Source organism: Vipera berus (assembly GCF_964194415.1).
Source record: "Vipera berus genome assembly, chromosome: 7".
Lineage (NCBI taxonomy): Eukaryota > Metazoa > Chordata > Lepidosauria > Squamata > Viperidae > Vipera > Vipera berus.
The window spans coordinates 14,506,928-14,532,303 of NC_138209.1; the positions used below are offsets into that span (position 1 = coordinate 14,506,928).

Sequence of the window (25,376 nt, forward strand, 5' to 3'; positions counted from 1 at the left end):
AACTTCACTGTCATCCTCTACCTGCAATCTACAATGGAGCTAAAAACAGCTACATACCCTGATTTTGTTGTACTTACAGAGTTTATTCTTTGGCATATTCCTATATGCAAAATGCTTTGTGGCATCTTGCAGAATATTCAAAATGCCTTCAGGTGCTTGTTCTATTTCACTAGTATTAACAATGTTAATGTATACCTGCCCACCTGGTATTTCAGACATCAAAATAGAGACGTGTTTATGTAATAACTCTAGCCTCTTAGCAGATGCTGCTTGTTATATTGCTAAAGGCTATATTGGTCTGTTATGTTGAATGTCTTTGCAATAACTTGTCCTACTTTAAAAGCCAAGAAGGCATTATGCTTTAGTGTAGTTATTACAGCAATGTTTCTCAACCTTGCAACTTTAAATGGGTGGATTACCTCCCAGAAACTCCAACCAGGTATGCTGGCAGAATTCTGAGAATTGAAATCCATCTATCTTGAAATTTGCCAGGATTGAGAAACATTGAATTACAGTGTCAGGCTAGAGTTACAGAGGCCTGGATTCCAATCCATTAACAATCCTTCTGCCCACTAATAATTTACTTGCTTTCTCAGCATAGATTTGCAAAGGCAAGTTGTGGGGAAATAAGCTGAGATGGGAAGCCGTGTACTGTACACGGTATACTGTCCAGTACTGAGTTCAATGGTGGCGCAATGGTTAGAACAAAGGTCCCCAACTTTTTGGGCACCAGGGACCGGTTCCGTGGAGAGAGGTTTTTCCATGAACTGGAGGGGGCGTGGTTTTGTGTCCTTTCTGCAGATGGGGCTTTGCTTGTTTGGGTGGACTGGTTGCTGGCATGCTGTTGCCGGTACTGGTCCATGGCCTGGGGAATGGAGACCCCTGGGTTAGCATGTAGCATTGCAGGCTAACTCACTGTTCATTGCTGGGAGTTCAATTGTGAATAGATCAAGGTTGACTCTGGCTTCTATCCTTCTGAGGTCAGCAAAATGAGGTCCCAGATCGTTGAGGGCAATATGCTGACTCTGTAAACCACTTAGAGAGGGCTGTAAAGCACTAGGAAGCGGTATATAAATGTAAGTGCTATTGCTATTGCCCTGAATATTTTTGGAAGAAGGTGGTTCATAAATATAATGATTGATATTCTCCAGTATGACGGTGTTTATATATTGCCTGCATTCTGCTGGTCTACCAAAATTTTGATGGTCTACCAAAATTTTAAGAAGATTTAAATATGCAATTGATTCTCAATAAGACAAAATCTTGGCCAAGGGCAAACGTTATTCTGTAGGGACTGTTTCTCAATCTTGGCTGCTTGAAGATATATGAACTTCTATACCCAGAATTCCCCTGGCCAGTCCACGCATCTTCAAATGGTCAAGGCTGAAAAACACTGTCATAGTGAGGTGTTCACCAAAAGTTTCTATTTTGATGACAAAAGGACAGGCTTCCATTATGCTTATACTATTAGTCAACCTTCAGAATATCCAGGTTTGTTCCAGTCCAAAATCCTTGGGAAATCACAGCTCAGGTTCTCAACTATAAAATGGGAACTGGATTGTAAAGCACTAAAAGGTCTTGTCTTGATGAATGAAATGTTACTTGACAGTATATCCAGGCGTGCAGAGTTGGGTTGAGTACATCCCATTCACTTTAGATTTGCAAAAATGATGACTGATTAGCCCGTTGAGCCCCAATGTCATCTATGCCACTGAAGAAATGTCTGATGAAATCCCCCCATGGCAAATAACATTAGGGAGAATAAATACACTGCGCCTGAAAACAGCATAATTTATATGCAAATAAATAATGGTAGCTGCCTTTCTTCTTTTATCATTCTTAACTAGGAATGGTAGGGAAAAAATGCCGTTCATTTCTCTAGTCCAAATGAACTGGCCTAATTTGCACTTTCCAGACAAAATTGTATATATTAGGCTCTTTCCACCAGCACCATCAAACCAGTAATTTAGCTTTGAAATGTAAGGGTCATGTTAGCTTTTCTGAGGGTATGACAATTTGAAGATTAGTTTTTTTTCCTGTATCATGTTTGAGGGTGAAGAGGTGTCAATGCTGCTAACATCAAATGTTATTGCTTGACAAGAGATGAGGAAGTAGCCATTTCATATGTTAAACTTGTGTATTGCTTTAAATTACAGGATCTGTCCTTTTTGTAAGGGGGGCCGGATGTCAATGCTGCTAACATCGAATGTTATTGCTTGACAAGAGATGAAGAAGTAGCCATTTCATATGTTAAACTTGTGTATTGCTTTAAGAGTTTGTGTTTAAGGTTGGGAGGGGGGAAGAGGAGGATTGTACCTTAAGGCCATCTCTAACTAAAGAAGATAAGACCTTGGCGGGTTTTCTAACAGAAGGGAAACTGATTCTTTAAATTAATTGGAGAATATGATTAATGACGAAATTAGAAAGGTGGAGAATTGTGTTTTAATATATTGTGCAAGGGACGGAGATTTCAGATTCCAGCTTCCTTCGAGCAAGCATTTGCCGGTGTAGTAGGCTAATAAAGGACTTTTAAGGTAAACAATGCCTCAGGGTCACTTGAAAAGCCCATACATTGGAAACTTGACAAGAGGTTTGTCTCAAATTTAAATAAATAAATTAATAAATAAATAATAAATAAATTTAAAGTTTTCTTCCTTTCAGGTGACTATGGATATAATGTGTGGCTGGGAACTGTTAACTTTTAGAGTGGATTAGTAAATTTTGAGATGGATGTCTATGCTCTAACCTTGATTACTAGGGAAAAGGATTAATGGACTAAGGCAGGGGTGTCAAACTCACTGTGTCATGTGATGTATCATAACTTTTTTCCCCCTTGCCAGAGCTGGGGTGGGCATGGCTTCTGTGTCACGCATCTGGCCTGCGGGCTGGCAGTTTGACACTCCTGGACTAAGGCAAAGCTCCACCTCCTTCTCACATGGTTCTTGCTCCCTTCCTTCCCATCTTTTTATGAAGTTTTAAATAGACTTTAGTGTTAATACTAATTTAGTATTTCATCTTGTTGCTTTTAATAATGATAAGCCACCATTTCTAGGTAAGATGAATGGCATATGTTTAATAGATAAATAAAACTCAAAAAATGCATGCAAGTATGTTGGGTAAAACTACAGATAGTGGTATATATTAGTGAAGCAAGACATGAATTCTGCAAAACTTTGGACTCAACATATAGAAAACCGACATGGATTGCAAAGAAAACAGTGGAGTCATTCATCCCTATCAAGTTGATGGAGAGGTGACAGAAACCAGGGACTACAGATATATTAACTTTAATTTGGGGTGCTACGTTCTGCTGTTGGGGCTAACTCTGGCTATTCATGCTTTCTCATTTTCAATCCAGGGGATTATCTGAGCTGTAGTAGCTCCCCGTGTCAAAATGGAGGGACCTGTGTCAATGAAAGGAAGGGCTTCGTCTGTGCTTGTCGCTATCCCTTTGGAGGAGCCAACTGCAGTGCCAGGATGATGGTGGAAAATGCTGCAGCCATAGGTGAGCATATGCAAAATATTCTGTTTCAGAATAACAGAATGACAGACTTGGAAGGGACCTTGGAGGTCTTCTAGTCCAATCCCCTGCTCAAGCAGGAGACCCTATGGCATTTCAGACAAAGGGCTGTCCAGTCTCTTTTTAAAAGCCTCCAGTGATGTTTCCAACTTCTCCAGCTATAGGCCAGAGATTGAAGGGAGGAGAACAAGATGGCCCACTTAATGGTGAAGATAGATATTGTTCAATGAGAGCCTATAATCCTCCAAACATATAATCCTCCAAACATATGAAATTTAATAAATAACTAGAAGGTCTCTGATAGATTGAACAAGATGGCATTTAGTCAAGTAGTCCAGTCATAAATCGGTAAAGTGAGAACAGGACAGCACTTTTCTAAAGCTATGAAATTGCATGATTAGGAAAATGGATGCACAGCTGAGGTTGCACACATGGACTGCATTTCAACCCTCTGCTTCAGGAAAATTGGTCTGGCTCTAGTGGAAAGGTGTGGGGTAATAGTTAAGGTAGGGTTTCCAAACTTAGTATTGTCATGGATATCCTATAAAGTAATTGTGTTTTCTGACGGCCAGTTCCAAAGCTTAGCACTGTGGTTTCTTCCTGGATCTGATAATAATAATAATAATAATAATAATAATAATAATAATAATAATAATAATAATAATAATAATAATAATAATAATAATAATAATAATAATAATAATAATAATAATAGTAGTAGTAGTAGTAGTAGTAGTTGTTGTTGTTGGAAGGGACCTTGGTCAACTAGTCCAACCCCCTGCTCAGACAGGAAACCCTATACCATTTCAGACAAATGGCAGTCCAGTCTCTTCTTAAGAACTTCCAGTGTTGGAGAATTCACCACTTCTGGAGGCAGGTTGTTCCACTGGTTAATTGTTCTAACTGTCAGGAAGTTTCTCCTTAGTTCTAGGTTGATTCTCTCCTTGACTAGTTTCCATACGTTGCTTCTTGTCCTGCTTCTGTCCGGACTGGATCCTGGACCTCTCATCTTTATAAGACATAAGATTCCTTCCTTCCTTCCTTCCTTCCTTCCTTCCTTCCTTCCTTCCTTCCTTCCTTCCTTCCTTCCTTCCTTCCTTCCTTCCTTCCTTCCTTCCTTCCTTCTGAGTCAGCAAAAGGGCTAGCATGCCCTGCCCATCCAGAGCAAGACAAACTGATTTTGCATTCATACAATATACAAAGACCTTTTGCAGATGATTTGCTTTGGGTTGCAGTGTTCTGTTCCACCACCACCACATTCATTTCCCATGTAGAATAATATATCCTGGATGAATGGGAAACAGGCTGGGCTACGCTATACTTTTCCTCCCCATTGGCCATGTGTGAACTCATTGAGCCCCTTGCCTTTCTGGGAGTCAGAGCCTTGTAAGGCCTCCATTCCCTGACCTCCCAAACATCATAGTTGGTCAGAAATTGCTGGCCCCTCTCAGATATGTTTACAACTGCCCAGGGGGACATGAACCACAGATTAAGATTCTAGACTAGAAGAGACCCAAGATGAAGTCAACCTTCAGCCACCAAAGCTCACTTTGATGAGCTGAAGGGTTAACAATGGAACAACAACAAGAGGCTGTTTTGGGTTTGTGCAGGAAAGATGGAAACAAATCAAAGCCAGCTCAGTCCAACCTGGTAGAAAGAACCAGGACAAAAATAAATTTTATTTTAGTTTACATTTAGATTTCATTAAAAAATACCATATGAATATTACCCACACCTTCAATAATTAACTTCCCATTTAGTTGGGCTTCCCAAGATGTGGAAGTTCTGCATTTAACCTGGAGTCTCAGGTTAGGGTGCCTTTGATCCAAGCATTGTATATAGGACTGCATATGCATGTCCAAATGTCCATGTCCTAGAACATTTAGGTGGTTTCATGCATTGCTTGGGGCTCAGACGGTAACTCTAGAGAAGCTCCAGAGTGAAGGAACTATATATATAAAAAATCTTTTGGTGAGTTTGGTGAATATTGTTTAATTGGCATTAGCAGGTGCATTTTTCTAGTTTGAGATCCTAATAGCTGCCCCCCAAAAGATGCATGCCAACAACTGGCTTGTGCATTTATACCTGTTAAAGAAAAAAAAAACCTAATGCATAATAATGTATATAAATAATGCATATTTATATACTCATATCTTACATTTTAGTCATGGTTTTCAATTGTAATTTGTGGAAAGCTCCTTAACATATTGCAGTATTTCTTCTCCTTCTCCTTCTTCTCCTCCTCCTCCTCTTCTTCTTCCTCCTCTTCCTCCTCCCCTCCTCCTCTTCCATTATCTTAAACATAGTTGGTATTTTTGGGGCAAACTTCTTACTTTTGAAGTGTGTGATTAAACATTGGCGGGAAAGAAATCGTGATTAAAAATCCCTCCTTAATAAAGTAGCACACGACTGCAAACACCACAGATTCACACACACTTTTTCGGGTGCATTTTGGCATTGATTGTGAAGAGAATTGCTTTCTGTGCAATTTAAAAATTCATATTTTTTCCCTTTTTCTTCTTTATTTCTTGGGGAATTTGACAGAAGGCCTGGGGGAAAGTTTATAACTCTACCTGTGTCTGCTCTATGAAGCTGATCCCACTTAAATCAGCAATTCCGCATGAGTAGACAACAAAAGGCAGGCTGGGATGTTATGGCAGGCTTAGAGGGCGAAGTGCCGAAAATAGCAACTCTGAGCACCGATTCCCCCATTGCACTCCTTCCTCATTAAACTTATTCTGTGACATGACAGCATTATGCTGATTTATACTCCCTTGTTTCTCCCCATTGGCTACTAATTCCTGGGGTGGGGGCGGGGGAGGTGTAGAAAATTGCAGGAAAATGACAATATGGAAAAGGAAAGGAAGGGTGGTAGAGAATATTACTGGGCAGAGATATTCTCTTGCTTTTTCTGCGTATTTCCTCATTTAACTTGAAGGAAAATTTGTTTTTTTGAAACTCTTCCAAAAAAAAGCTATCAACTTCAAAGACGTTGTCATGAAAAGAGTGTGGCGTCCCTGCCCTTATTTAATCATAAGCCAAAAGGTGTGCGTCTCTGCATGAACACCCTGCTTCATTGCTCTGTTGAAAAATTATCCGCCCAGTGTTTCTCCATGCATTTGGTAGAGAATTTTGTAATATAATTGTCCCCAGCTTTAATCAAGAATTAAATTAGTAACATTAATCATAATCATAATAGTAAATTTGGAAGGTACCTTGGAGGTCATCTAGTCCAACCCCCTGCTCAGGCAGGAAACCCTATACCATTTCAGACAAATGGCTGTCCAGTCTCTTCTTAAAAACTTCCAGTGTTGGAGCATTCACCGCTTCTGGAGGCAGGTTGTTCCACTGGTCAATTGTTCTCACTGTCAGGAAGTTTCTCCTTAGTTCTAGGTTGCTTCTCTCCTTGATTAGTTTCCATCCGTTGCTTCTTGTCCTGCCTTCAGGTGCTTTGGAGAATTTAACAATTGATTTAAAAAAACAAAAAAGACCCTGGATTAAGACAGTTCAGGTAGGAAACTGACAAAAGTGCACAAATCAGCCTGTCCCCTGGCCTATGGACAAAGCTAAGCCTTGGAGGCTTTCTAAGCACAAATTCCTGAAATACGGGTTAGTCCTCGGCTTACAACCATTCATTTAGTGACTGTTCAAAGTTACAACAGCACCGGAAAAAATGACTTACGACTGTTCTTCACACTTAATGTTGCAGAAATCCCATGGTCACGCGATCAAAATTTGGAGGCTTGGCCACTGGCATGTACTTATTTTTTTAAAATAAATTTTATTAGTTTTTATAGGGTTAGGGATAAAATGGGGTCAGGATTAGGATTGGGGTTTGGGTTAGGGTTGGGGTTAGAATTGGGATTGGGGATAGGGTTTCCCCAAGTAACATTTTCAATATTTGGCAAACAGCATATTGTCTGGGTACATGTATTTAACTGACAGTAATAGATACAGTTAATTATCATAAACAATGTTGATTAATCACTCAGTCGCCGCCTTCTTACTAATACAGTATATATTCAAAATTACATATCACATTCCTTTCTCTCCGATTCATTTTTCTAGCCATTGGTAAAAGTTATCCCATGTTCTAAAGTACACCGAGTCTTCGTTCTCTTTAATTTCCAAAGTCAATCTATCCATTTCTGCGCACTCTAGAATTTTCTTAATTAGTACTTCTTTGGTTGGTAAATTTTCATTTTTCCAATATTGGGCAATTACAATTCTTGCTGCTGTTAATACATGTAGTATTAGATATATACAATCTTTCTCATACTTGGCTCCTATTATTCCTAACAAAAACAATTCTGATTTAAAGTCTATTTGTTTTTTAGTCATCTTCTCCAGCCATAGATGTATTTTAGCCCCAAACCTTTTTTGCTTTGGGGCATGTCCACCAGATGTGGTAATAAGTGCCTGGCCTTTGTTTGCATTTCCAACAATTGTTTGGAGTATTTTTGAACATTTTCGCTAGTCTCACTGGTGTCATAACTGGCATGTATTTATGATGGTTGCATTGTTCCAGGGTCATGTGATCACTTTTTAGGACCTTCTGACAAGAAAAGTCAATGGGGAAGCCAGATTCACTGAAGAACTGTGTTACTAATTTAACAGCCGCAGTGATTCGCTTAACAATTGTGGCAAGAAAGATCGTAAGGTCGGGCAAAACTCACTTAACAACTGTCTTGCTTATCAACAGAAACTTTGGGCTCAGTTGTGGTCGTATGTCGAGGCCTACCTGTATGGAATTCAGTGGGGATGTTTCCCCAGCATACAGGAGAAGCCAAAGAGAAGGCCTCTGCCTGACGGGTCTACTCCTTCACGGATGAAAAATTCTGTCAGATCAGAAGGGTAGAAAGAATCAAGGAGAGATGGTCTTGTAGTATGAGCTTTAAAATTTTAACAAACAAAAAGAATGCAAAAAATAAAAAATAAAATAAAAAAAATTCAAGCACGTACTATCATATCTGGTGGACATGTGACAAAGCAAAGGCTTATTGGAAAAAAAAATACATGTTTGGTTACAAAAAATATTGGGAGAACATGTAGTATTCAATCTGAGTTTTTTCTATGAGGTATAATACCAGAAAAGATTAATAAGCAAAGTTTATATTTGGTTCTACATATTACAACAGCAGCAAGAATAACTTTCGCGCAATACTGGAAAAATGAAGGAATACCACCAGAGGAAGAAGTAATTTAAAAAATGTATTTATTTATTTTATTTAAATCTAATAAATAAATAAAATAAATAAATAAAATAATTTAAAAAAATACTGGAATTCGCTGAGATGGACAGACTAACTATGAGATTGAAAGATAAAGAAGAAACAGAATACTACCAAAGCTGGAAACTATTTTACAAATGGCTAGAGGAGAGAACCAAAGAGTAGGATTTGATTATGTATTAGCACTTTTGAACCCAGACTGCATGCTGGTTGAAAAATGAACATATGTATGTAAAGAAAAAAGAATTAATAAAAAGCTTATATTTAAAAAAAATTCCTCCATTGGGAACCTTTGTTTTATAAGTGTAACAATAGATTAAGATAAGGCACGCTGACGAAGGCTGGGACCGCAGAAAAGGGCTGAAGCTCTCTTATCAATCTGAATCATGCCTATAAGCACTCCTGTCATTGATTATTGTAGAAATGGGTATCCCATTAAGGGTGGTCTTCAGAAAGTTTCAAAACTTTAACAAGTGTCTTGAGTTCAGCCTCACTGCAGCTCTGAGGTTTCATCTCTATTTTTGATTTTGGACTTTGCAATTATGGGTTCAAGTGTGTCATCATGTCTACTACTGTTCAAAAGCTCTACCCAAGTTTTTTTTTTACATTCAGTTTTCTTACAATATTATTTTATTGCTTGTTTGTTTTGCAGATTTTTCAAAGGGGTCTTACAGATATGCACCAATGATCGCCTTCTTTGCTTCGCACACCTATGGAATGAACACACCTGGTCCTATTCGATTTAATAATCTGGATGTCAACTATGGGACTGCTTATGTCCCTGCAAATGGAAGGTTCCGCGTCCCATACTTGGGAGTCTATGTCTTTGAGTATAACATTGAGTCAAGCAGCCCATCCATCTCAGGCTATCTTGTGGTTGATGGCACAGATAAACTAGCTTTCCGATCTGAAAATGGAAACGGAGACAAATATGTCACTAGAGTAGTTACTGGAGATGCCATATTGGAACTGAACTACGGACAAGAAGTTTGGCTCAGACTGGCAAAGGGCTCTATCCCAGCAAAATACCCACCTGTAACTACATTTAGTGGCTACTTATTGTACCGTACATAAAAGCTGCCATCCAATAGTTCTTCCCTGTTACTTCTAACTTCTTTCTATCCAAATAAAGGAAATCTTTTTTAGAGTTCCCAGCTCTTCTTTGGTAGATTTCCTCTGCCTCTAATTTTTGCACAATAGACAGAAATTAGATAGGAAATACTTTCCCCATGCTTGGATTTCAGTACTGGCCAAACCAACCAACCAACCAACCAAACAAAACCCCCCCAACAACAACAGATGATAACTTGGCTAATGACAAAAGGATCCTACTCAGTTTTCCCCCCAGTCTTGGCAACTTTCAGACCTGTAGATTTCAGCTTTCTGAATCCTTGTCTATGGCCATGCTGGCTATGGGATACTGAAGTTTGAAGTCGACAAATATGAAAATGGCTAGATTAGGGAAACCGTGTTGTGCATGATGTTATGGATATTCTAACCGTGTAAAAAAAAAATCTTTGGAGAACATGTAACTTAATTATATTTTGATAGCTCATGATATTCATATGATATCAGCTAAGGGCAAATCGACTCCAAGCTTGCCGTATCTACTTTGTTTTCTTTTTGTTAGAAAAACTGAAGTTATTCAGCTATAACATCTTCTGCTTTCTGTTGAGTTAAACATCGCAGCGTTTTTGGGAAAACTGTGAAAGTTGTACCTGAAGCTTTGGAGGATCGCTTGCCATCCTAGTAATATGCTAATAGATTCTGCTCTGCCTGCTAACTATTTCTAAAGCCATTGTTTTGTTCGTCTATAACTTGTATTTGAATGTTCCTGTTCCCACGTCAATGGGCTGAAAAGACCCAGGTGATATATGCTCCTTTTATATTGAGGCCTTTTATATATTCTCTCTCTGTAGCCATATGAAGTAGTATTATGAAAAACTGTCAATATATTAGGAACAGGGTGGTAAAAATATTTTACAGCTAAGAATTTTGGGGGATTTTTGGGGTGGTGGTGGTGGTTTTAAGTTAATTTACCTTAGCTTCAGAGAGAGCAGTAGTAACATATTCATATCACTGAAAGAAATAGTTGGAGGAAATGTGATTTGTTTTTTCTCTACTTTGGGGTCTAGGAAAGTTAAAATGGCAAAATAGACATTAAGCATATAAAAGATTAATGTTCCTCCTTTTGCTTTATTTTATTTTTTTGGCCCTTATTTTTGAGAGCATTTTTGTAGTTTGTTGATTTTTTTTGCCCTTATTTTTGAAATGGGGAACATCATGCTACTAAAAAAAATCAGTGATTTATTTCCACATTTTAACTGCATGATCTCGAGGAATTCTAGAAGCTACAGAATGGGAGTGACATTTTCCTACCCTTGAACTAGGAGGAAGATTCAGAGTGACAAAATGCAGTTGATTTCATTTGCCAAATTCAGTAAGTGGTTGAAACCATATGAAGAATTTCACTTTATCCTTCCATCATATATAATACAGAAGCTTAAGTCTCATAACAAAATTAAATTTTAATACTCTTATTTACCCATGCTACGTTTTTTAGCTAGACAAAATTAAAGTGTAAATGTACTGTAAAACTATCAATTTAAATACTGAATTTCCAAGATGTGTAATTGTGTTTTGGGCTTTTTAATAAATTGTGTGTCATGCATGTAAGAGATTAATAAATGAATCAAAGCATAAGTGATCTTTAAGGATCTTGAATGAAGGTAATTTCATTTGCTTTAAACAACGAAAACAGAAATTGCTGCAAAAACTATCTCTAATGCAATGCTTCTCAACCTTAACAATTCTAAGATGTGTGGACTTTAACTCCCAGAATTCCCCAGCTAGCTGGCTGGGGAATTCTGGGAGTTGAAGTCCACACATCTTAGAGTTGTAATGGTTGAGAAACGCTGTTGTAATGCATTACTTATTTCAAAAGAAGTACCGGGTATATGGTTTTCTGGTCACCAACATGGCACACCATCCAGAAAGGAGTGCTTTGCTGAAAATCCAATTAAAAATCCATATATTTAAACTGTATTTACTCAGTTAGTCAATTAACTGCATCAATTAAGGGACTTTCATCATTCCTGCCTCTACTGTTGACCAATAAGGAATCTGTGATGCCTTAAATGTCAAAGAAAATGAAGTGTAGGAGCGCAGTTTGTACTGTCAACCGTTACTGAGAACCGTTTCAATCTACTCTATGTGTGTGTTTTTTTAATTCTGTCTTCTGTTTATAAGATAAATCTTCAACACGCCATAAATCCTGGATGTATATATTACTGCCCTTTTCTCCACTGGTACCATATCGTTTTTGTAAATACTTAAAATCCCCAATTTGTCACTAAACTATCCTAGCGTATCATTGAATTCTATCGTGCCTCTTGCCCACATGGCTGAATCCTTGCCCGCCCCTTGTATGACTTTGTCAGTTTAATCATCTATTTAGCCCCCTTTACTTCTGCTATGGATAAGGCTAAATGGCGTGGAAATTACCCTGCAGATGAAATTCAAATGATCCACTGGAGACTGCATCTTACTCTTAAATAGGACTTTCTTTGCCCTTGCTGCCCTTGCCGCTAAATTTTTATTTTTTATTTATTTATTTTAATCCCATTTATATGCCGCCCTTCTCCGAAGTCTCAGGGCAGCTTACAATCTAAGCACAAATCAATGTGCTTAGCAATAGCCTTCATTCTATGTATATGCCTGCTTATTAGGGCTTTCGCCCCCCCCCAAGCGGCATTATTACAAAGTCAGCTTATTGCCCCCAACAATCTGGGTCCTCATTTTATCTACATCGGAAGGATGGAAGGCTGAGTCAACCTTGAGCCTGGTGGGACTCGAACCTGCACTAATTGCAGGCAGCTGGTGTTACTTAAGGAGGCATTAGCCCACTGCTCCACCAAGGCTCTTGCTTCAAGGCAGGTTTCTAGCCACAGAGATGTTAATTGTTTTCTTTCAAACTGAGATTCCTGATAGGCTTTCTTGTTATCCTTGTCTCTCTGATGTAAACAAATTTCTTCGAACGACACCTGTGACCTTTAGGTGTTTAATATATGGAGGTGAAATCTAGTTTATGGGTGCTGTACTAAGGCAGAATCCTCACCTCCTGATGTTCAGGTCAATCTTGGTTCTTTATAGGTATCTCTCCTAAAGGCTCATTGAATAACTTTAATTGTGAAATGAATGCTTATTTATAGATGAGTTGTTCTATGGGTTAGGATAGTGAGACAATAAAGAACAGAAGAGATCATCAGTGATGGATTCATTTATTCACTTCCATATACAGTTTGGGTCCGTTGGAACCAAAGAGATGATACTTGATTTTAATCATGGCATCAACCCCTGATCTGGTTTACTGTCCAAAAGAAAACTTTTGCCATTATATTTGTGCTTTGAGAGATGGTAGGGGGAGTAGGCAAGGTCCCATTTCAGACACAAAGCCACTAGGATGACCATTTGTAGACCTATGTATATGTATTTATTGATCCTTCTCTTGGCTACCATCATGGAACTACCATAGAGCTGTATCCAGACATGGAATGACTGTCTTACTCAATTCAGTTTGCACCTCAGTATAGAGAAGACTGAGTATTTAGAGACGAGCCTAAGTATCTCCACCATCCAGGTAAGTGGCAAAAATCTACTAAAGACAAACTCCTTCCATTACTTAGGATCCCATCTGTAAAGTGATGGTGGCATTAATGGAGAAGTGTGCACAAGGGTGAATATGACATGGGTATTGTGGAAGGAGATCACTGGAATACTCTGCAAAAGGCTTGTGCCAATTCACTAATATTGCAAGGGTACTGTCATGGTTCCGATAGATGAAACCAATCCAAAGAACTTCAAGGCAAAGATTCCTTCCTTAAAGAACATTTTAATTAGGAAACAAAGTATCGGCACTTGAACCCAAGACTAAAATTCCCTCCCTCTGATACAAAGTAACAAGTTGAATTCCCACCCCAGGAAGGTTGTCATAAATCACATTCACCAATTATCCTAAAATGGAGGGGCTCTCCTCCCAACTTTTCAACCCACCAAAACTTTATCTAAGACTGACCTTGATTCTCACCCAGCTGCAATTGTTATGGCTAACAAAAAATGCTCAAGCATTCCCCCCTTCCCTCCTTCTACATCTGAGAATTCCAAACAACAGAAAAAAGTACAAGGAAAGCAAAAGGTGAAATGGCTACAGTTTCTCAATTGTTGCAGCACTGACATGTACAAAATGATGTTCCTTGTCTGCAGTTTACTTGGCGAAATTTTTGGAATTGGTTTCCCGTTACCTCCTTCTTAGGACTGAGAGAGAGTGATTGGCCCAGGGTCACACCGCTGGCATTGGGTTCAACACAACAACAACAACAACAATAATAGCAGGAAAGTTGAAGAAAGAGACCAAGGGACTAATTCTGGCTGCACAAGATCAAGCCTTAAGGACAAATGCATACAAAGTCAAAATTAAGAATACAGCAACAGACAGCAAGTGCCACCTATGCAAAGAACCTGAAGAAAGAGTGGACCACCTGGTAAGCTGCTGCAAGAAGATCGCACAGACTGACTACAAGCAGCGGCATGACAAAGTAGCAGCAACGGTGCATTGGAAGATCTGCAAGAAATATCATTTGCCTGTAAGCAAGAACTGGTGGGATCACAAAATAGAGAAAGTCATAGAAAATGATAAAGTTAAATTGCTTTGGGACTTTAGAATTCAAACAGACAAGCACCTGCCACATAATACCCCGGACCTAACAATGGTCGATAAGAAAGACAAAAAAAAGTCTGGATAGTGGAAGTGGCAGTGCCTGGAGACAGCAGAATAGATGAGAAAGAACTGGAGAAAATAACAAAATACAAAGACCTACAAATAGAAATAGAATGACTGTGGCAAAGGCAAGCAAGGGTAGTACTAATAATAGCAGATGCCTTAGGTGCAATCCCAAAACAAGTGTTGGCTTTTGGTAATGACTTTGTCTCTAGGTGTTTGGTGATTTATTGCTTGATTATCTTTTCCAGAATCTTCCCAGGTATTGAGATCAGGCTGATAGGTCTGTAGTTTCCTGGATCCATTGTTTTCCCTTTTTTGAAGTTGGGAACTACATCAGCTCTACATCTACATCTCCCAGTTTCTAGCCTGGTGCCTTATCCACTACACCAAACTGGCTCTCATGATATAACATATAGCTCCATTATCCACATTGAAGAAAGATTCAACTACAGTATTTACACTAGACTTTTATGACCAAAGTTTTGCTTTGTGAAAACCTATTGGTAATCATGGTAGACCTCTTCAAACTGAACACAAATATACTTTCAGAATGACTGTACCATGTAGGAATCCTGATACATATATAATTAAATTGTAATGCCTCTAATGCATTTAATCCTATAATGTTTCCAACATGCTGCATGAACATCAGTGTTTTGCTGCTGATTTTCATTTGTACTTGGTGTCTGGTGCAATGTCCAACAATACTCAGCCAAAATTGATGGATTCCAGTCGCCCTGATGCTATTTTTTTTCCATTGTTGCAATATTCTGGTGAAAACTTTCACCATTTCCATCACTGACTATACCAAGATTTTTGAGAAAGAAGTCCAAGTGTGAATGCAGAAGAAGAATCTTCACTGCACTCCATGGTCTTGTTTGCTGTAAGAAGTTTGTCAACCAGCTGAATGTGCTTTGATGCTCTGTAGTTTCCAAGAAAATTTTCAGTGACATCCTTGAATGCTTTCCAAGTAATTTTCTCTGGCCCCATTAACAGATCTTCGAACTGCTTGTCATTGATGGCATATTTGATCTGCGATCCAACAAAAATGCCTTCTTTAGTCTTGGCATCAGTTATTCTTGGAAACATCTGTCTCGAATAACAAAACCTTCAGCTATCTTGTTCATCAGTTTTACAATGTTTTTCATCAGTCCAGGTTTTATATGAATACCTTTGTCAGGTCAACAAAGGTATTCATATAAATATGAATGAGGTTCAAGGTCTTGGTTATGATCTTTAAGTCCTTACATGGCATGGGTCCGGGATACCTCGAGGACCACCTGCTGCCGGCGTCAACTCCCCTCCGCCCTGTGCGTGCCCACAGAGAGGGCCTCCTCAGGGTGCCTCCAGTCAGGGAATGTTGACTGGTGGCCCCCAGGGGGAGGGCCTTCTCTGTGGGTGCCCCGGCACTATGGAACCAACTGCCGGTTGAGCTCCGGATGGCATCGGACCTCCGATCCTTCCGTCGCAGGTTGAAGACCCACTTGTTTGAGTTAGCTGGTCTGGCCTGAAGGGGAATATGGGTTTTTTAATTGGTTTTATTATTTTACTATTGCTGTATTTTAATTGGGCATGGTTTAATTTTCTTTTAATTTTTGTATACCTATTTATATATGCCCTGTGAACCGCCCTGAGTCCCTAGGGAGAAGGGCGGTATAGAAATCCAATAAATGAAATGAATGAAATGAAATGAACAAGTGATTGACATGCCACGTTTTTCTGTCCTGGAACCAAATTCTTTCAGATTGATTTTTTTTTTATGTAGTGCAATTCTCTTGCACGATTGTCCTATTCGGAATGTAATAATAATGCTTGGTATCCCTCAGCTGCATTCCAAGCATCAGAGCCACTACTTTTAGATTTTCACAGATATCCCAGTTGTACTTAGTGTACGGGATGTGCTTCAACAATGGTTCCATGTTTTCATATGTTTCTTTTAAGCGTGCAGCATAGCCAACAGGTAATGAAAAGTGTGCTTTAGCACTGTGCAAAAACAAAAGATTTCTATAAAACAGTATGTGATAGGTTAAATTACAGGTTATGTTTGTAATTAGCAGCCAAAACAGAATAACATTGGAAGGGACCTTGGAGGTCTTCTAGTCCAACCATCTACTCAACTACGAAACTCTATACCAGGGGTGTCAAACTTGCAATGTCACGTGACGTGTCGTGACGTATTGTGACTTTTTTTCCATTGCTGGCAATGGGGTGGGCACGGTTTCACCATGACACATCTGGCCCATGTGCCGACAGTTTGACACTCCTGCTCTGTACCATTTCAGACACATGGTTGTCCAATCTCTTCTTAAAAAGTGTTGGAGCACCCACCACTTCTGGAGGCAAGTTGTTCCACTGGTTTATTGTTTTCACTGTCAGGAAATTTCTCCTTATTTCTAGGTTGGTTCTCTCCTTGATTAGTTTCCATCCATTGCTTCTTGTCCTGCCTTCAGGTGTTTTGGAGAATAGGATGACTCCCCTCTCTTATCTGTGGTAGCCCCTTAGATATTGGAACACTGCTATCATGTCATTCCTAGTCCTTCTTTTTATTAAACTAGGCATACTCAATTCCTGCAACCTTTAATTTCAGTCCCCTTTGTTGCTCTTCTCTGCACTTTTTCTAGAGTTGCAACATCTTTTTTATATTGTGGCAACCAAGACTGGATGTAATATTCCAAGTGTGGTCTTAACAAGGCATTATGATCTAAGATGGCGGCGCCTGGAATGGCTGAGGCTGCATTGGCTCTTGAAGGCAAATAGTTTTGGGAGGGATAGTAAGGGCTATAGGCCACATGATCAGGAATTTTAATGTGTTTGAGCAACATGGTGGAACTAAGGTAACATACGACATACGACCGACAATCTTTGCTGGCATGGTGAGTTTCTAGTTGTTTTGGAACTGTTGATGAGACTGTTAAAAGTCATTGGCACTGTTTGAATTTGTTCTACCAGCAGCAAGATCTGACTGCTGGCCCAGTGATGGATTGTATTGCAAATCAGGGCTGTTTCCAGAGGAGGCAAGGAGGAGAGGACCTGGAGCTTATGGAGCGAAGGAACTGGATGAGGCTGTCGGCAGGCCCAGAGGAAGAGAGAGAGGCTTTTGGAGGAGTTGGTGGTGGCGGCAGCGTGCTCCAGGGGCAAAAAGAAGCAAGGCCTCTTTAAGGAAAAGGTGGAAGAGTCAGGATCAGAAAAAGGAAAGAAGGCGAGGTTGTCAGAATACAAGCGAATTTGAGGGCTAATCCACATGGAGCCCCATTTCCATCTGTCCTGTGTGCCATTGTTCACTCCCTAGAGACTAAATGGACAATGTGAAATTTGAGTGGGCCACGAACAAGAAGTATATATCGGAGGTGGTGACCCTTTGAGAGCTGTATGCAACGAAATTTCATTTTGATGTATGCCGATTGGTGTACCTTCAAAGTGACAATAAAGTTATCATTATCATTATCATAAAGTGCCTAAAATCTATATAAAACCTATGAGGACTACCAAAAAAGAGTTCAGGAAGCAAATCCTTTGTTGCCCAGTGTTATTGAATAAGATTCTTTGTTTCAGGTAGCAAAATGTTTGGTGCTCACAGTGTGAGCACACCAACAATAGAATATTTATCTATAATCCTCATGTCCCTCTTAATTCTGTTTGTGTTAAGAGCATCCTCTGAATGTTTTTGAACTTCTTATGACTATGTTTGCTATCTTAGACAGGGTTGTCTTCCAAATGTCACAAGTTGTGACAATCCACCCCATTCCCCAGTGACACACAAGTCAACACACTTCATTTGAATTTCACTCAGTCGAGGAAGTAGGCTATTGGCTCCTTAATCTAAGGAAGCATTTGTCTTTGAACGTAACTGCAAATCGATCAAATCAGTAAGGCTGACCATTATGCAGAGGAGAGTGGAATCAATCATTCTCCTTTCCCTTGGATCTGTCTCCTCCCTTCCCACAGTCTTTAAGAATAAGTGTAAAAAGCATCACAGGCTACACTTTTGTTTTATGTTTTCCCTGCTAATCCAAGGATGAGCGTTTATCTCAACCCAAGCTCAAAAAAGGCATCCAAGCCCTGTGCCCTGCATATGGCAAGGCAAGCAGCCACTGCCTCTGTATATTTGGATAGTCCAATTACCATGGCAACGTTTTTATCTGCTTTGGTTTTGACAAGCCCATCCAATTTATTGTGGCACTCGGAGCTGTTATTTCCTCACTTATGCCCAGCAAGCCATCTTTGAATGCATTTGCCAGCACTTCAACTTTTAGCATGCTATGTTGCAAGCTGCCACTTTTACAGCAAGCCTCTTTTGCCAGCTGAGCAGCAAGAATTCCAGGCCACATTTATACATCTGAGATGGTTGTCATCATCGCCACCACGCCCCTCATCTTCTTCATCATCATCATCCTCTTTCCAAATTTTTCAAGGACTTTATTTTTGCAGACTGAGAGATTGTTCCTCTATTAAAGCCTTCTTCTTCTTTTTAAATGCAGATTATGATCAGAAAATATGTGAATGAAGAGATGGACATAAATGGCCTTCTAAATTTTTCCCCATAAAATTGAGTAGATGACTTCTCCTAATTCTTCAAGAATTTCTCAAAGGGAGGATTTTCCTTCAGCAATAACAGTCACACCACAATTGAAAAAGCCTACTTGGAGAGGTTATCTGTCATTCTTTGAATATAAATGGAACATCAAAAACTAGAGAGGCTGCAGACCACTGGCGAGGAGATAGTGCTATAAAAGAATGTGTTTACACATGTTTGTGTGTGTGCACAGACACTCACATATTTTGTTGCCTCACAGCTAACTTCAAGATCACCATTTTCAACCTATAAGAATTTTATTCCCCTAATGCAAATTCTTTTTCATCAAACTGAATTAAAATCTTTGGCCCACCACTACATGGAAGTATATAGTAATAGGTTATATGACTTAAGGTGGAAAGTTGTTAAAGATAATTAACTCCAGGGATCCATAATAAGCCAACTGCAATTTAGTGTTAATAGGACCCCGGGGAAAACTTTGTACTTCAAAGATGTCCAAATATGACATGCCACCTTTTAAGAAATACACCTGATGTCAGTCTTGCTGACATTTTAGCCCTGGTCCAACTTAGAGCTATTTTGTTGAGCATCAAAGAATTAATAGAGCATAATGCAGTGGATGCAGTGAAGAGATTTTTTGCTCCATTACTATAATTCTATGTTTTTATTGATGTTTTACTGATGTATTACAATGCTTGTTTGTTTAACAGTGCTGTTACCTGTCCTTCTGAAATGAATGGTAGATATCATACCAATTCACATGCACACGTATCACTCATTTTTTCCCCTTTCTCACCTGGTAAATCAGGTACTTGATTTCTTTGTTTTAACCTTTCCATTGAAATCTGGCCTAAGAGCCATTACACAAGTGTACAAATTGTTACTTTTTAGTGTGATGATGGGAAAGAGAAACCTGCATTTTTAAGACTGCAATCAGTACCTAAACTTGGGGAGGGGGGGGATATTTCTATACTTGGATATTTATTTATATAGGATTTTTGTTTAAAAGAAAGCATACTATTGACTCCTTAAGCATCAATACTGTCTTAAATTGTCTTGTTTCTTATTTTATAATAACCAGTGTCTTGAGAAAACTTTCCACTCGCAAACATCGTTTGGATCACCATTTATCTGACAAAGCATATATTGTGACATGGCTAGAATTGGTTTGGCTAAGGCCAATCACAATTTTTGTTCAGGCCTCTTCTATTAAATGCAATATGGACAATTCCCCCCATCCCCCACCCCCAAAAAAGACAATTACTGAGATTCATGCAGTGTGAACAGGCAAGACCATGGATTGGAAATGTTTGCAGTTCAGAGATTATATGCAAATTATTTCTTCTTCATTATGTGGGATAATCTTATATGTTTAGAAGAAAGGCATTTTTCACTGGCATGTTTAAGCAGCTCTGCAAAGGTAAAAATGCAATCCTGAAATAAGGCAGGAAATGGGAGAGATGTGAGAATTTGCAGGAACAAAACTTGACCTTCTAGGGGAAGTGTTCTCTAGTTCAGGGGTCTTCAAACTTGGCCCTTTTATGACTTGTGGACTTCAACTCCCAGAGTTCCTCAGCCAGCATGCCTGGCTAAGGAATTCTGGGAGTTGAAGTCCGCAAGTCATAAAAGGGCCAAGTTTGAAGACCCCTGCTCTAGTTTATCATTGGACAACTTATTTATTTCCAAATAATTTTGACATTGCTCTTTAATTTTAAACAATTCAGGAAAAATTGTTAATAGGGTGAAGGCATTGTAATAGTAATATAGTTGGAAGGGATCTTGGAGTTCATCTAGTAGTCCAACCCCCTACTCAGGCAGGAAACTCTATACCAGGGGTAGGCAACCTTGGATCTTTTTGGACTAGTGGACTTCAACTCCCAGAATTCCTGAGCCAGTAGCTGACTCAGGAATTCTGGGAGTTGAAGTCCATGAGTCATAAAAGAGCCAAGGTTGCCTACCCCTGCCCTATACCATTTCTGACAAATGGCTGTCCAGTCTCTTTTTAAAAACCTCCAGTGATGGTCATGGGATCAAAGTCTGGACACTTGGCAACTGGTTCATATTTATGATGGCTGTAGTGTTCCAGAGTCACCTTTTGCAACCATCTGACACATAAAGTCAGTGGGGAAGCCAGATTCACTTAACAACTGTGTTGCCAACTTAACTGCAGTGATTCACTTAACAAGGAAATGGCTAGAAAGATAGTAAAATGGAACAAAACTCACTTAACAAATGTTTCACTTAACAATAGAAATGTTGGGCTTAATTCTGGTCATAAGTCAAGGACTACCTGTAATTAATAAGCCATACATTGAACTTGTGTATAAATTCCAGCAATTTTCAACTGAGGATCACTAGTGTTTTTATTCATGTTCTGCTGGCTCACAGGTTCCTGACCTAGACATACTGTCCAGGACATTATACAGCAGGGGTGTCAAAGTCAATTTCATTGAGGGCCGCATCAGCATTGCAGTTGCCCTCAGGGGGCCGGGTGGGTGTGGCCAGGGTGGGCGTGGCCTACTGGGTGGGCATGGCCAGCTCTACATCGTTGGCATCAAGGGTGCCTATGGGGGCCCGGGCAGGAGTGGGACATATCTGAGGGTTTCTGGCAGAAGGAGGGTCTCTGGGCCAGGGCCAAGGCAGCGGGGGCCGTTCCCTCACTGTTTCCAGGGTGGCATCATGGGCCACATGAAACCACTTCGCGGGCCGGATCCGGCCCCCGGACCTTGTGTTTGACATGCCTGTTATACAGGAAAGAGTGCCCTGTACATAGGTCTCTTTGATATCCATATGCTTATTAGACACCTGGTTTTAAAAATGTTCAAAAAGGAAATATAATCTGAAGAGAAGGCTAAATCTTGGGAAACTACAATTTATTAAATGCTTTGCATTTTTTTTTTATTCACGAACCGTGCTTCAACAGGGAAATATGAAGTGGCAACTATTATACCAGCATTGTTAATTACGTGGTGATAGGTTGTTTTGCATTTTACAAGACAAAGATAAAAATGCAGTTCCTAGTCTGATGAGCTTGTAATGTAAAAATCAAACTCCCATCGACTGATCATACTATGAATGTATCACCCAGTTACCTAGCAACTTCTGAGATCTGATTAACCCCTTTTTAAAGGATGTACAACTCTTGGGAGAGTGAATTCCCAAATGATTTCCCATAAATTTTATACATGTCAGCTGCATGCTTTTCATATCATTGCCCAACTATTAACAAAAATATTTCTAATGGTGAATTGATGTATGAAATTGACTGTTCCCCTATTGATAAAATTGGGCTAATAAAAAAGCCTTTGCAATCTTTTTGTGGGTTTTATTAATGGATTGGGAGTTTCTTTCTGACTTATAATCTTTAGGTACAATGCATAAAAATGGAGGTGAAAGTTAATTTGGGACATATGGTTTCCATGTTGCCTGAGGTAGAAAAGAACTAGGTAAACTTTCCAGGAGATATTTTTCAGATAAAATAGTTTTCCTTAAAAACAAAACAAAACAAAAACCTGATCACTCGAAGCTGTCAAAATGGTTGCTTTTACACATCTTAGAAAAAGGGAAAGGAAGGGAAAGGAACGGAGGGAGGGAGGGAGGGAGGGAGGGAGGAAGGAACGGAGGGAGGAAAAGCAAGTGAAGGAAGGAAGGAAAGAAGGAAGGAAGGAAAGAAAGAAAGAAAGAAAGAAAGAGAAAGAAAGAAAGAAAGAAAGAAAGAAAGAAAGAAAGAAAGAAAGAAAGAAAGAAAGAAAAAGATTTGCTAATTGCTAATATTAGGTTTGACGTTGAGAAATTGTTGGGAGAATTTTTCCATTAGCAGAAATATGACGAAAATACCTCTCCAGTTTTCTGTTCACAAATACATTAGAAAATTTAGAAAAGCCATCAGCACACACTTTTCCCTCAGAATTTCCAAATCATAACAATTTTTCCCTTCTATATCCATATATGAAAATCAAACACTATTCCTATTAAAATGTTGCTTTCTCTGAATTTTGTGATATGGCTCATAAAATAATAATAATAATAATAATAATAATAATAATAATAATAATAATAATAATAATAATAATAATAATAATAATAATGGCTACTGCAAATCCGCCAAACTGTAGAAGAAGAAAAACGAAGTTTGAATGACTATGTGAAACAAAGTACAGAAAAATTGCTGCAGGCTGTGAAAACACAGAGCATTATAAAAATAACAGAAACAAAGGCAGAATATAAGAAAAAACAGCTGGATTACAGATTAAATAGATGGAAAACCAAAGCTTTGCATGGACAACATTTGAAAAACATTGAAGGAAAATGTGATAACAACTTGACGTGGGCATGGCTTAAGATGGGAACCATCAAGAAAGAAACAGAAGGTTTAATACTGGCTGCTCAAGAACAAGCACTACAAACTAATGCCATGAAAGCGAAGATACAAAAATCTACTGACAATCCAAATTGCCAACTTTGCAACGACAAAGTTGAAGCTGTTTCACATTTAATATGTGAGTGTAGCAAAATTGCACAAACTGATTACAAAGCTAGACATGCCCGAGTTGCTAAACTAATCCACTGGGCACTGTGTAAAAAAATACAACTTGCCTGTGTCTGAAAAGTCGTGGGAACATAGGGTGGAAAAAGTTGTCGAGAACAAGAGGGCGAAGATCTTGTGGGACTTCCAAATACAGACAGATCGCCATTTGGAACAAAACACGCCAGATATCGCGTGTCGTGTAGAGAACCGAAGCATACAGCTGATTGATATTGCTGTACCAGGAGATGCCAGAGTTGAAGAAAAAGAACTGAAAAAAATTATGAAATACTGCGACCTGGCCTTCGAAACTGCGTGATTATGGATGAAACGTATAACAATGATACCCATTGTCATCGGGATACTGGGAACAATGTCCAAAAACTTGGCAAAATACATCAAGAAATTGCAGCTTCCTACAATAACTCCAGCAAAGCTACAAAAAACTTCACTACTTGGAACATCTTACATTTTAAGGAGATACCTGGTTAATACCTAGGTTGCTGGCAGCAACCCGTGTCAACCATTAGTGCCAGTCAATTTGAGTGTTCAGTTGATTGAGTTTCATGTTTAATGAATAAAAGTTATATAATAATAATAAAGTTGGAAGGGACCTTGGAGGTCATCTAATCCAACCCCCTGCTCAGGCAGGAAACCCTATACCATTTCTGACAAATGGTTGTTCAATCTCTTCTTAAAGACTTCCAGTGTTGGAGCATTCACAGCTTCTGGAGGCAGGTTGTTCCACTGATTAATTGTCCTAACTGTCAGGAAGTTTCTCCTTAGTTCTAGGTTGCTTCTCTCTTTGGTTAGTTTCCATCCGTTGCTTCTTGTCCTGCCTTCATTGCTTTGGAGAATAGCTTGACTCTCTTCTTTGTGGCAGCCCCTGAGATATTGGAACACTGCTGTCATGTCCCCCCTCATCCTTCTCTTCGTTAAACTAGACATACCCAATTCCAGCAACCATTCCTTGTATATTTTAGTTCCCTAATAAAGTTTGTTGCTCTTCTCTGTACTCTTTCTAGAGTCTCAACAACTTTTTTACATCGTGGTGACCAAAACTGGATGCAGTTAAAGGAACATTTGTTGGAAAATTCATACATTCATAAACTTAATGTGCAAAATCGAATCTTCTAGCTTCATTAGGCAAAATGATGTATATTTTGAGACATGCATGCACAAATATATAAGATTTACATACAAACTACAATGGGAAAAGGGTAAATTGAATCTACTAATGGAAAAATGAGGAACTGAAAGAAGCTAAACTTGGTAGACTCACTCATCCCTAGTAAGAAATCCAGCAATAAGTAGGAATATCATTGAAGGCACAGGAAGAAGTTTTTGAATTGGGCCCAGTTAGTGGGCCTTGCCAAAGGGTGCAAGATGGATGGTTTCATTCCTCTTGTTTGTCCTTAGGACAACAACTGATCAGCATTCTTCTAATTTTACAGCTGGGTAACTGAAACAGAGATTTATTTTTCCTGACAAAATTGGTCAGGGTTGTGATTAATATGAGGCACTGTGCCTTAGTATCAGCAATTCTTTCAGATGCTGGCCGCTATTGTGAAAACTCACATAATAGCTTGGGTGACTAAAATTTTAAAAGATTGAACAACATTAAAACTGGGTGATCTTGGTTGATTTTGACCGTCCCAACACCATGATTTTCAACAGTCTTGGCAAAGAAATTTTTTTGCGGAAGTCTGCTCCAAATTTAACAGATTTCATGCCAGACTATTGAAGCTGTCTGAGATTTCAGCCATTTTTAATTTGCAAAATGTTGG

General features: G+C 39.1%; 1 protein-coding gene across 2 annotated transcripts in view; it reads left to right on the forward strand.

Annotated features, from left to right (window-relative positions):
- MMRN1 (multimerin 1) overlaps positions 1–11,454 on the forward strand; it is a 79,694-nt gene extending 68,240 nt beyond the window's left edge. For both annotated transcript variants that reach the window (XM_081332933.1, XM_081332932.1), the window contains 2 exons: positions 3,359–3,505; positions 9,404–11,454. In XM_081332933.1, the coding sequence (XP_081189059.1) occupies positions 3,359–3,505; positions 9,404–9,825 (569 nt within the window). In that variant the 3' untranslated portion in view covers positions 9,826–11,454. The remainder of the gene's footprint in view (positions 1–3,358; positions 3,506–9,403) is intronic.
- The last annotated feature ends 13,922 nt before the right edge of the window (positions 11,455–25,376 follow it).